The sequence below is a fragment of the Corvus cornix genome, chromosome 4A (genome assembly GCF_000738735.6).
Source record: "Corvus cornix cornix isolate S_Up_H32 chromosome 4A, ASM73873v5, whole genome shotgun sequence".
In the NCBI taxonomy this organism is placed as follows: domain Eukaryota; kingdom Metazoa; phylum Chordata; class Aves; order Passeriformes; family Corvidae; genus Corvus; species Corvus cornix.
Window position 1 is genome coordinate 206,066 of NC_047058.1, and position 13,562 is coordinate 219,627.

The 13,562-nt window shown below is 46.0% G+C and overlaps 1 protein-coding gene across 12 annotated transcripts in view; it reads right to left on the reverse strand.

Annotated features, from left to right (window-relative positions):
* MBNL3 (muscleblind like splicing regulator 3) overlaps positions 1 to 13,562 on the reverse strand; it is a 94,911-nt gene that overhangs the window by 56,279 nt on the left and 25,070 nt on the right. For 9 of the 12 annotated variants that reach the window (XR_005604731.1, XR_005604730.1, XR_005604729.1 and 6 more), the window contains exon 2: positions 3,684 to 4,685. The exons of the other annotated variants lie outside the window; for them this stretch is intronic. Coding sequence is in view for 6 of the 9 variants with exons in the window: in XM_039572350.1 (XP_039428284.1) it covers positions 3,684 to 3,857 (174 nt within the window). In the remaining 3 variants the exon portion in view is untranslated. The remainder of the gene's footprint in view (positions 1 to 3,683; positions 4,686 to 13,562) is intronic. 12 annotated transcript variants of the gene reach the window in all.

Consider the following 13,562-nt stretch of genomic DNA (forward strand, 5'->3'; position numbering starts at 1 on the left):
GAAAGTTAATGACTTGATGAACAGCCTACCAAAGTGCCAAAACAAACCTCTGTCGGAATTGCCATGAGCCGGCAAACCATGTTCTGATCCTTACAAAACGCACTGGCTCTGCATGGGACAGTGCACACTGAGCCTGGGAGAGAAGCAATGAACAAACCCAAAGGCCACACGAGTTTACAGGGATGATATGATATCCCTCTCCTTTGCTCAGAATGTCTCTGAGGTGCCACAGGACCTGCCTAGGAGGTACCAGAGAGCACCGGCCACTGACCAGCAGCTGTTATGGCCACTTCTGGAAGCAGGGTGGTCCAGCACAGCTGGCTCTTGTGCCTCTGGATTGCCCTGCAATCAAGCAGTGCAGCCTTTCCTGCCATTCAAGCAAATTAATTCAGAGAACACTGCTTCCAGAATAATAAGGAGGGATGCACAAGTAGAGTGAGAGCTCTCTTGGCATCAGATTCAAATTGCAGCTTCTTGCAAGGAACTATTTTTAAGTTTTATATCAATCTGCTTAAGAAAGGTTCCTTCTACTGCCTACAAATGTGCAAACTACCCATTCGAAGAAACACAGCTCAGGACAGCAAGATCCTGCACTTTCAACCTAATCAAGACCAGATATTTCACAACCAAAGCATTGCACAATACACAATGTCCCTGCAGAGCTTTTTCTGGTGAACACCACCTGAGCATCAGTGAGGGCCCCTATTAGCTTCAAGGAGTCCTGTGTGTTCTTCACAAGATTACAGGTAGCACACAGTCACCCGTGAAACAACCGACACTGAGGCAGTCTGACTGCTTCTGGAAGTGTTACTGCTTTTTCCACCGAAACAGGTGTAGAACTGCTATAGGAGATTGAGGGGAAAAAAGGGAAAAAGGGGGATGCAGTAAGCGTATGGATGCTGCACATGACCTGACCAGTGAGGTGAAACTATTGTTTGCTAGGTTATCAGAAGTTCCTGTATGAAGGCATTGTTCAAGCTTAAGAGGTCTCTGAGAAAAAAAAAAAAACAAGCAACATCAGCACACAATGGATGCAGATAAGCAACGTCTGAACAAAGCCCTGGGCAGCTGCAAAACAACGAGAAAACTTATTAGCCGCAAGCATCCTATATCCTGCCGCCAACAAAGCAACACAGATGTTCTGCTAATGCAGGGCGTGAAAAGACAAGGGAGCACTAAGCAGCTATTGAGCGCTCAGAAGGAGAGGGTCAGTGTTCCACAGTTGTTGGGTACAAAGACGTCCACAGGATGGGCATGAAAAGCCTCTTAACAGGTCTGAGAATGCAATATCTCTCTGATCACCGGTGAGGGTGGCTACCCTTACAGCCATGAGCCCCTAAGACCACTGCAAACAAGGCTTTGCAAGTTCAGCTCTGGCCAGGAACAGAATGACCACTGTTTGAGGGTTTAGTCCCCAGGGGGTTATTGCCATTGGGAAATGCATGTCGTTAGACAAACACACACACACACACACACACAGGCTGCAGCGTTGGGGACCACAGCCCTCCATGGCATAGGGAAACAGGGTTCTGTCCACTGAGAGCTGCTGAATCCACGGGTCTGAAGAAAGTGCTCCAAGACCCACTTTCTTGTCTGCAAAGAGGGGTGTAGAAACAGCCCCATCACCAACCCTTGGCCAAGTGCTCTGCACAGTTGGACCTCTCCTCAAGTACTTCCCAAAGACAGAGTTGTCAGCCCTCCATGAGGCTACCCTAAGTCCAAAAAACCTCTTCCCTGGAAAATTCAGACCACTTAACCAGCACATACTGGGCATCTGCTACTGTGTCAACAGGAAACTGCAACAAGGACATTATTTAACAGCCAGTTACACCGGAAACACCCCGAGCTGTACAAGATCACACCCTACTCCTTCCACTGTTTTTTGTTTGTTTGTTTTCTTAACATGGTGTTCCCACCCCATCCCCACTGCTGAAGTGGGAAAAGGGGTTGCTCATACCAGTGGGTGGGATTTGAACCCCAGCTGCCCATGGACTTGGTCCTGCACGTCCTCCCAGCCACAGTTGTGCAGAGAGGGGCTGGCATAGAGAGCCTGGTTCTGCTGCAGGAACTGCACTGCCAACAACACACGTGGGGAAGTGTCACACACCAGGTGACAGCACAGCTCAGAGCCCAGCCAAGCTGGGTGGCTGCACAGAGACACCTCCCCAAGATGCTGCAAACACCAGCAAGGGGCACAAAACTACCCTCCGTAACATGACAGCCCTCCTTTCCATTCACAAACAAACACTATAAAATACGAACATATTAATCTCCTCATTAAAAGTATCTGCATTGCCACTTGCTACAATTCAGAAGTTTCAAGAGCATAAAAAACAAGGGTTTTTTTCCCCTCTATAAAAAAATTGTTTGTCTCTCACTGAGAGCAAACCAGCAATGTAAATGAACATTTGAAAGTCACCGTAAAACTAAGAGAGTCATTGCATATAATCAGATTAAAAAGAGAAAACCTAACGCAAACAGAAAACTTGAGCTTCTTGGAAAAAGAGAACAGAAGTGAAAACTTGAAGAAGCCACTAACAGGAACAAAATGGGAAATCCAGTCTTAGTCCAGATCCAGTCCTGGTCTGAATCTCTGCATATATAATTCTACCAGTTCTGTAACTCATTATGCTCATAAAAATAAATCCAAATCTTTTCAAGCAACAGTTGAAGTTCAAGAGAAAACTTCTAAGATTATAAAATTTTCCAGACTCTTTCTACAAATTTTAACAGGTTAATTACTCTGGTCAAAACATTAAACACAATCTCAAAAATTCTCATTTGCTACCAGTTGCCCATATGGTCTCAGTAAAAATACTTTTGAGAAGCCATACATTTGGGTAAAAGAAAAAAAAAGTGGATGTTCCTTTCCCAAGAACCATGGTGAAGGGAGGCCAGAAAGAGATACCAACATCCCCCTCCTGTAAGCATGCCCCACTCCTCACCGTGACTCACAGCCCAGGTCTTTGGTATTTTTGAAAGAAACCCCTGGAGCTCCAGCAGGGACAAGCATCCAAGAGCCATTAACTGCCTCCAAAATCGACTCTGCAAGGATTAGCACCAACCACAGGGCTCAGCCATTGCTCCAACAGGCCTGGCAGAGCCATCGAGTTTGTGTGTTCCTCACAGAAAGCATTTTCCCAATGGCCATTTCTGGAAAAGTTGTTCTCCAATTATTTTGGCTGGTCCTCATCTACAGGACAGTGTTAGAGTGGCTTTTGCAACTCTGTCTTCAGGAAATACATGTAAAGCTGATTCATTATCTTAAAATGCTGCTTTCATTTCTGCTCATTAAAAGCACATTTCAGATCCCTGCACCAAATGCACAGCTGATGTGATCTGGACACTCAAACACTGGGTTTCAGTTCTCTCTACTCTTCTTATTTCATTTGCTGCCCACAACCCGTGTTCTCTATTTCAGGGACAGCTATATCAGACCTGAGCTACCACTGAAAAATGCCCTGGCTAAAATCCTCTCTCCCTGCAATGCCTGGCACTCCAGGCAAATCGCACCCAATGTCACTCAGCCTAGATTTCAGGAGCTGCATCCCACACCAGCAGCATCCTCCCTGCACAGAGCAATAAACAGCTGTTCTGCACATCCCACACCCCTGCAAACCGAGCCACTAGGAAGGGAAGGAAAAGCAAGGAAGCTTAGGTAATGCATGTGTTACAGTCCTCACCTTTAGGGAGTCAAAGCAGGCAATAACTCGACCATTTTCCACATGGCAACTCCGTGATGGATGGGCGAACTTGCACTCTGCATCAGACCGAGAACAAGTCCCTCTCTGAAACTCTCGACACACTTCTAACGTCAGCCATTTTGTATCACGAACCAGGGAAACGTTCACAGCCATATTAAAAAACAAAAATTAAAATGCAAGCAATCGCACCCTTCCTCAGGGTAATATTTACTGCTGATCTTCTTTTTTCTTCTTTTTTTTTTTAAAAAAAGGGTAAAAAAGTGAATTCAAGTTAAACGTGAAGAAATAACTAACTTGTTGCTTTGGTAGAACTCCTATTCATCAGCACTTAGGTTTTCATTTAAGTCAAATCGTGTTTCTTTAAACAAGAATTAAACATAAAGCCAATCATAAAATAGAAATCTTATCAGAACAACTGAAAATCAAATTAGAGGCCAGCTCCTAAAAGTGCAATTGTAGAAGTTAAAATACAAGTGTTATATTTTGTGCCACTGCCAAAGTTACTTGCAAATAACTGGCAGATTTTCAAAAGAATTCTGTGCTCTCCAGTTAATGGTTTCAATGATTCTTGCAAAAAGCATATGCTGCTGGCAGCACTTCAGTTTGTGGAACGGTCTCGGTCCTTGGGGAGAAAACTTCGGGCTTGGTGTTTTTTTCCTTCTATTTCTTGCTTCTAAAAATTATGGTTCATGAGCATCAAAACAGGCAAAAGGATGCCTGATGTTTTTTCTCCTCTTTCTTTTCTTTTAAATATTTGCTACATAGTCGGGGGAAGGAAAAAAATAAAATGGCTGAGCAAACTGCGTGTAAATGGGGAGCAAAAAAAAAAAAAAAAAAAGGGCAAGGCTGGAGGAGCCGCCGTCAGGGCACGGACCGCAAGCAACGCCGAATTAAACAGAGAGGGGCGCGAGGGGCAGAGAGAGGCAGCCCTAGACAGAAATCCAAGCAGCGGTGGCTTCAGGAAAGGCACTTTTCAGCAACCTGCAGGAAAAAGAGAAATAGAATCAGCCAGGAGCCTGCGGCCCCGCTCGGGCGGGCGCGGGGCGGCGCCGGCGGCCATTGCGGGCACGGGGGCACTGCCCGCGCCGCGCTGCGCATGGGAGGCGGCGCCGGCCAATGGCGCTTGCCGTTACAGCAGCACCCGCGGGCAGCCGACCAATACAAGACACCGTTTCATACTGCCCCGGTGGGTGCCCGCCGCACGCCGCAGCCCCGGGACCCTCCGGGAGCCTGCGGGACCCCCGGGCCCCGCCCGGACAGGCCGAGAGAGGAGAGGACAGCCCAACCTCCGGGACAGCGGCGGGGGCTGCACCCCCCAGGCCCTTCCAGACTACGGGGGAATATTTTGCTCTTCAGTTGGTTTTTTTTTGTTTGGTTGTTTTTTTTTTAAATTCACATTAACTAACCCACCCCCTCTTCAGGGGTAGGAAGCGTTCAGGCAGGAAGGTGGCTTTCATATATACAAGGCTACAACTCAGCCCTACACCCCTCCGCACTTCAAGGTGTTCCATTAAACCCTTCCCCAGCGCAGGGCTGCTCCTGCGATGGCACATGAAGACAAACGACTGGTTCACAGCCACTCCTCTATGGATTCAGAGCCTACAACACTAAGAGCAAATCTGCCAGGGAAACCTAAGCCGCACACACACGGAAAAAATTAACTCATTGCTCACAGCTGTAATTTTCCACCAGACCAAAGGAAACTCGAATTACTCTGACTCCAGCAACTCGTGTTATACAACAAACAACTTTCAATGCATTCCAGTTGAAGGCTTCCTTGGCATCCACTAAAACGTTCAACTGTCCCTAGTCGTCCATTCTAATATTAATTGTACCATTGCCGCCTGATAGGATTGGGCTGTTTCCAAGTTCCCAATCCAGTCCTTTATCTTACTAAAGGATGACCGTCCACTTTTGCAAACATTTGACAGGCGCGGGATGTTGCCTGTGTGACTATTAAGATTTCAAGCTTTTGTAGGAGAAGAGCTTCCAACTACAAAAAAAGGAAGCTTAAATTCCTCTTTTATTATTGGTGTGTTATTGCAATTACACTGATCAGTAACTGAAACCTACTGGAGCTGGAAACAATGGAAACAATGCTACCACGGAAGAAGTGTGGGAAGAGGCTGTCATCAGCAGCAGGGGGTGGGGCACAGAGGCTCTTTGATTCACAGATCGAATTATTTCAATTTAGAGAAAACAACACTCGTTAAACCTATATTGCAAGTATTTTCTAGGCTTAATTAAGATTAAAGTTGATAACAAAACCTGCCCAGATCCCTCCAATCCAGCTTGAAGCATCACCACAAAGCTTGGTCTGACCCATGTTTCTGGAAGGACCTTTGCATTTTTGCACATCAGGTGGAGAACAGAGACTGCAAACATCATATTTGCTAAGCGTGATTTAAACTTCAAAGAGAAGGAAAAGAGGCACATCTAACCATGCTCATTTCTTTTCGGTTTTGTAAAGAAGAGATGCTCTAAATCAATTCCAATTGTGCAAATGGGGCAAATTTATACAGGAATCCCATTCACTGATATGTGGGCTCCCCATTCAAATGAGCTCAGCAAGCAAAAGAAAGGAAAAGATGGGCAGAAAACCTTCTGCAGGAAGCTAAGGACTAGCTGGGTGCAGCTCTCAAAAACGAGCTAGAACAGGTCAGATACGGGTGGGGATTAGAAAGAATGCAATCTCAGAAACTCTTAAGAGCAGACTGAAATACAACCATCTTGTGGCTTAAGTGCCTATTCCACAGCTTCAGACTCCCAAGGGAAGTGAGGGTCTGTTAATGCTGGGATGGAATATAATGGGTCCAACTTAACACACTGTCACACCAAACACCAAGATGTCCAGTGTAGTAACATCTGCCCTTCCACCTCAAGAAATCCCAGTGTAACAAACCAAATGTTGACCTCGCTCTCAAGCCATGCACCTCAGGAGCACACACTGCCCACAGGTACATGGCTGCACTAAACTGCTCAGTCCTCAAAATGAAGGGCATCATGTTAATGAAAGCTAAATCAAATGAATCCTACAAAACATTAAACTACAAATATCAAAACATTCAGACACATGTAACACAGTGGAAATTTTTCTTTACAACTCGTGGGGGAGGAAACAAACCCACCAATGCAAACTGCCCCAGCCCCACACCCTGCAGAAGGGCACACTTGTCTGTGCAACATTCAAGAGACACAAGAAATTTTCTGTGCTATGGAAACAACCCACCTCCCTGAAGAAGGATAGAGTCATCTCAGACCCTGGCACTATAGTTCCTGTACCGGAGGGAGACAAATTAATGAATATATTTTTCATACCCCAATTCTGCAGCCTGAGAGGCACCTGGCAGAGCACAGCAGCACACACTGCCCCATCACTTGTTTGCTGGGCACTCAGGAGAGCAGTTAAGCACATGCTTAACTCTGAGCATGCCAACAGTCTTTCTGGAAAGACAATCTGAAGCATGTACTTAAGTGCTTTGCTGAATCAGGGCCTAAATAAATGAATCTGCTTCACAGGTTTATCAGGACTGGGAGGCCAGCAAGCACAGGCAGCAGTCATTGTGTTTCGGCTTACATGATCGCAGCCCAGAGGAGCATGAGTTAGGCTTTTCTGCAGGTCAACAAATACAGTTTTGTCAGTGTTTGGATTGCTGCAAATCCTTCTCCATGTGGTCATGGAGAAGGCTGGAAACGCATGCACGCAGGGCTGACATCACAGCAAGTGCTGCACACTGCTGCAGCAAGGCTCCCGTGCACAGCCCAAAGACAGCACACCTCAGACAGGAACCCGCCACTGACAATACAGAGCTTCAGCTCTCCAGGTTTCAACTCCTGGCAGGAAACAACTGTTCTCACCAGAATGCACCCTTACAATTCTCTTGTTATTACCCTTTTTTGGGGGGGAGGGTGTAGGGCAGCTGGCATTTTATTCCCTTTGTTCTCCCATATATTTCAAATGGGAGGAATTAAAACAAAAAAAAACCATCCATGCCAAAACCAACATACAACCTACAAGGATTAAAAAGTAGCTCCAGCAATCAGGGGCTTCATTAGTGTGCAGGAAATACAACAAAGGGTAGGTGCTGCCTTTTGAACCCTTCCCAGCAAGCCAGATCCGTCTGGCAGGGCTCAGCTCCTCCACTACACATGAGCCAATCTCATTTCAATGGTATCAGCATCAAAGCTGGAGAAAGCAGCAGAGCAAAGAGAAAAGCCTATGGCCTTTATCCCTCTAAAGAAACTACAATATCCCTGAAGCCTCTGCTCCAGGGCCACTTGCTGGGCCAAGCTCTAATTGCTTGAGCTGCAGGAGGATGGGACTTGCTCCAGATGTCAGACCCAGCCTTACAGCTACCGAAGTGCAGAGGAACAAGGGCAGTCTGAGGAGCAAAGGTCACACCAGGGCTTGCTTCTGGCAGGACTAAGATGCCCTGATCACTTGAGGTAACATGAGGACGAGCGTATTCACTTGACACTTGAATTCCTCCTGCTTGCCATGAAACTGATCCCCTTCCACTGACAGGCCCCATGGACATCAACTTGTAAGGACACTTCCTGACAGCTGAGTTCAGAAATGGTAATTTATGTGACAAGATGGATTCAAGCAGCTTCCAAGTGTAAATGACGCTATTTAAAAGAGATTTTTTTTTCTTTGTGTTTTTTTTTTAAGAAAAAATTACTCAGTAGAAGTACCAAGGTGGGTTCCTTATTTACTGTTTCTCAAGGATTTCTGCATCACGACTGCTCAGCTGAGAAACAGAAGTGCTGTTGCCCTAACTCACAGTCCAGTAAGAGCAGCAGCTATTCCTTTCACCTGAAGAGGAATAGGGATACTGCAGACACACTGGAGTTTTCCCAAGATTAAGTTCCAGTCGTGCCCATTCTTTATCATATGCAATGCTGTCCATGCTCCTCTTCCACTCAAACCACCAGAACGTGACTGTAGAACTAAGGAATGGCTCTCCTGAGTCCAAGCTCAGCCCTACACTGCCAGGCTGCAGTGTGCTTTACCCAGTTTTGCAAGTTATGGTAAATGAAAGCTCAGACCCAGCCTGGATGGATGGATGGATGGATACCCTGGAGGCACAACAATAGAGAAACTGTGCTTGCAAAATTAAGACCTCAAATTTTACACCAATTCCACTAAAACTAAATATTGCTATCAATGTTCACTGAGTGTCTAGATACTGTCAGAGCCCAGAAAAGACTTTTGGCTATGGGCTTTCCTCAAAGCACTAAATTTAGCTGGCAGTACAAATGTCAAGCTCACTCATCAGTCCTTGCACTTTTGAGACAATTATGTAACTTAGGTTTTTATTGCACCTTAATGAGTACGGAAGAGCTTGGTGTGCCCACCACCGCATCCTTGATAAGGCAGAATAGGGACCTCCTCACCCAAACAGCAGTGAGATGTTTCTGTTATCAAACAATCTTCCAAATAAACACAGTGTTCCCTGGAAACACTGCAAGGCAAAGAGAAATGGGAGCAATGAAAATAGCGCATTGAACTGTTTTGTTCTGAAAGAGAAAGAAAACTCTGTGGAGAATACCACCACCCATCCAAGAGCATTTTCACATTCCTATGGAAAACCAAGTCTGAGAATCTTTCCCAGTCCTTCCTTTCTGTCATAGGTTAGCAAGCATAGTCCCAGAAGGGACGTCCTTACAGTTTCCTCTGGGAACTGATAGAGCCTATCAGCTGGCCAGTTTGAATATGGACAATTCTCTAAGCCACTTAAAGTTGTGATCACCTCTGTTATCCACATTTAAGAATAGGCAAACTCCCCCTCCAAGCTCTCTCTCGTTTCTGGTGCTGGGACAGGTGGCTGCGGGCCCCGCGCGGGGGCCAGCGGGCCCAGCCAGGCCCTGCTCGGGCCAGGCCGGGCCGGGCCACGGCCATCCTGGAGTCGATGGATCTGTTCCAGCCGTGGAACCCCCCCCACTGCCTTGCTGTGGGCAGCCGGAGCAGCTTGGCTCTCCCCCCTCTCCACTTCGATAAGAAAAATTCAACATTCCAGCTGCAAAGCTGCAAGGCCGAGGTGAGATTAACCCTTTTACTGCTGTGAAGAGCTGAAAACCTGAGGGAAGAGAAAGAGGAGATGCTTAAAGCTGAAATTCTGTTGTGAAGCTATGATATATCAGAGTATCCTGTTGTAATTTCATGAAGATATGGGGGGTGGAGTGTTCAACTCGTGAGCAAAAGCACCTGCGCTGAGATAGGCAGATGCTGACGCAGCTGTAATTTCATGAGAAGTTTGGACAGGGAGAGATGGACCAGATGAGGACTTTTGCTCCAAACGGGAAAGGAGAAAACCTCAGTCCCTAGAGATGAACCTGATGAGGACTTTTGCTCCAAATGGGAAACGAGAAAACCTCAGTTCCTAGAGATGCTCCCAGAGATAGTCCTAAAGATGAAGATGAGGAAGACCCTTTGCTCCCAGGGAAGGAGAAGGGCCTCTGTTTTTGTTTCTGAACGGCTCAACCTTAAAATTGTACCCCAAAAAACTTCAAGAGTGGACCCTCGAACGCAGTTGCGGGAAAAGCTGCAAGTCAGGGGAAGGGACTCACATGCGAGCAGAGAGACTCCTCTTCCTAAATGGACTGAACAATATTTGGAAGTGGGTGGCTGTCTCGTTGTAATAATGTTTTCATAGCATGAGCAAGAAGAGACTTCTCTTTCTAAATGGACTGAACAAGGTTATTATGGAAGTGATAAACAGACTGAACATCTTAAGGGTTGTCTTTTTACATTGTCAGTGGGAGAAGGGAGGAAGGTGGGGGGAGGAGGAGAGTTCTGAAGGTGGTATAATTTTTTTCTTTCCTCTTTTAGGTCTGTTAATAAACTTCTTTATATTCTTTCAAGTTTGGTGCCTGCTTTGCATTTCTCCTAATTCTTATCTCACAGAAGATAAACAGTAATGAGTATTTTGGACCAAACCACTACACTTTCTCTTCCACTTTCATAGCATGTAGTAAAGAACCCATGAAACTATATCCTTGCTTATCAAAGGAACCAAAAAGTTATAGTCAAAGGCATGGTTTTACTGAAAACCATTCTACTGTTACATTTATTGGCAGTGATGCATGAGTTAAGATAACCCACATTTGTGGGCTGTTTATGGAGTCAGTGAGGAGGGGAAACAAAAAAGTTTAAAAAAATCTTCATCTAGGATCTACCAAGCCAGGAACACAATGACATTAGTTGAGTTGGCTGACATTAGAGAAGTTCACTTTGGGCATCAGAAAAGCCCATGGCAAGTTAGGTGCTGTCACAATTGGATCACAAGGCTTTACTTGGGACTGATTCAAAAATGCTGCTTCACAACAGCAAAAGAAATCACAAAAATAACCCCCAGAAAGGGCAGGTATGGATCCTCCATTGCTAAAACACCAATGACAAAGCTCTTACCCTACCTCACATAAAACCCAGCAGTGTTCAGATTCCCAGAGACACAATTCCTTTGCTGGCGGAACATCGACAGTTTGCACACAGCGGGGCTGCCTCAGACATGGGCTGGCTCCCGTCCCCCACGCTCCCAGGCTGTACACTGGGACTGGAGCCATCTCAGCAATGGCAGCTTCTCCAGGGCTTCTCAGCCCTTGTGCACTTAAATGGGCTCCAGTATCAACTGGACCTGAAGAAGGTAAATTTATTTTCTGTCACCTGCAAGAGGTATTTTTGCTTTCAAATTAGAAAATAATCTTCTATTTCTTGCTCTGGCCCTCATTCTTTAAAACAAACACTTCAGGGACATGGCAGACACTTTGAATATTTCCTTTGTGAACATTCTGTACCTGGACATTTTCTCCCTCAGGGAACAGTTTACTTAGTTTAAGGTAGACCTCTACAGCCAAAAGAAAATAAACCTCCTTTTGTTGTTCTACCAGTTACTCAGAAAAAGAGCAGGTTTCCTGTACTGTGGCCATGCATGAAAAGTTTCTGTTCAAGGTCTAATCACAGATGTTGGGGGCCGTGAATCACCAGGGGTCACACTGCGTGCCATACGTCAACTCAGCTCTGAGTGCCGTCTGTTCAGAACAGGATGGCAGAACCCAGGAATTAATAATAAACCCATGCAAGTAAAACAACCTCCCAATGCTGCTGCAATGGAAAAGCCTCATTTCCAGGACAAACCCGCTACAGAAGCAACAGAGTGGATGTTTGAGCATGCAGGTACCACACAAATCAGTGGTTCCTTCACACACTTCTGTGTTGAAGGAACCACTAACACTTGTCCTTTTTTCCCCACACTCTCATTCTGCTGGCTTAGAGCAACTTTGGAGAGTGGCTGTTACTGGTCGTGACCTCTCTGGATAGAGCAGCACAAGGAACATCCTCCTGCCCCTCAGTGGGGAAGGTTGTACATACTACATCCCATCTCTTCAGAGGCTTGCCAGCCTTGCTAAACTTCTGGATTTATGGCACCCTGGGAGATGGCTGTGGGGGTCTGCAGGGCCAGCAGTGCTGCTGTCCCTGGGAAAATGGATCATGCATCACTGGCCTCTGGGCACTTCCCACTGCTCTTAGCTGCCCTGACACAACCTCAGCATGTCTCTTACATACAGAGTTGGGCAACTGAAAAAACAAGAAGGGAAAAAAAAGGAAAAGATGCAAAATAAAGTAGCATGAGGGAAGGAAGCCCTTCACTGCAGAGAAAAAGAATGTACAAATACAGGGAACTTTATCCTCCCTTGTGTACGTGCAATTCTTGACACTTACACCCTGAAGCAAACAACCACAGGAAAAATTAATACTGAGTTTAAGGAAATATTGAAAAAATCGCTTTGTTTTTGAAATCTACCATTCTTCAATGTGCGCTATGGTGCTCCTATTCCCTCAGCCACCTGAAATCTTCAGTCTGTTTTCCTTCTTCCTGAACCTTCAGCACCTCTTGTCCACCAAAGTTCAGAGAACTCCTTTCCCCTTCATTCCTACAGGATTAGTTCTTCAAAATGTTTCCACAGGCAAATGGCTGGGAGTTATTTCTCACTGTCTGCTGGGGATTTCTAAGCCAAAAATGCACTACAAAAACATGGCAGTTTAAGGAGCATTTTATATTTGTTTGTCTTTGAACAAAGTCACAGAAGCTGCTGTGCTGGACACACATGCCTTGGCAGAACAAATACCTTTCCATAGGGTGTTCCAGGGCAGCATGCGTTGCAGTGCTGCAAAGGGAACTTACCCCTCTTTCACTGAATAGATTTGTTGTTAGAATAACCACACATGCACATTTCTGTTCTTTTGGGCTTTTGATTTTCTGCCATCAGTTTATTTGGAATCAGTTAGAGGTCAAGACCCCGTTCCTACTCCAGTTCTCTACTAGGACTGATAGTGACCCACTGCCATCCCACCCCTGTGGGATCTGGGGGATGCTCTGCTGATCAGGCAGCCAAGTGGGAGTTTGCTTGACAGAGGCCATCACCAGTAAGAGACACATGGAGAAAGATGCTCCCTTCTATTTTGGGAGGACCTTCCTCCCAAATCCCTTCTGGCCTCCTACATGAGGCAACTTCCCAATGCCGAGGGCCAGGGAGCTGCCTTACAGCAAGGTGGCTGACCCAAAAGGAGCATTTCCTCTGCAGTGCAGAAGCAGCTACTGCACTTGCTGTGAAACAAATCTAAAATCCTCTCCAGTGCCAGCACCTCTTGGGAGGGGTTAGGACCACAATTACACCAGCTGCAAACACAAAAGAAAAGGGGAAAAAAAAAATTGTTGGCAGGGATCTCTGGAGGTCAGCTAATCCAAACCCAGTCTCAAAGCACAGCCAGCTTCAGAGGTGGATGCTTCCATATCCAAGCACAAAGAGAACTGTCTCACACAAAGAGAGCTCAATTGAGTCAAACAAATTTACAGA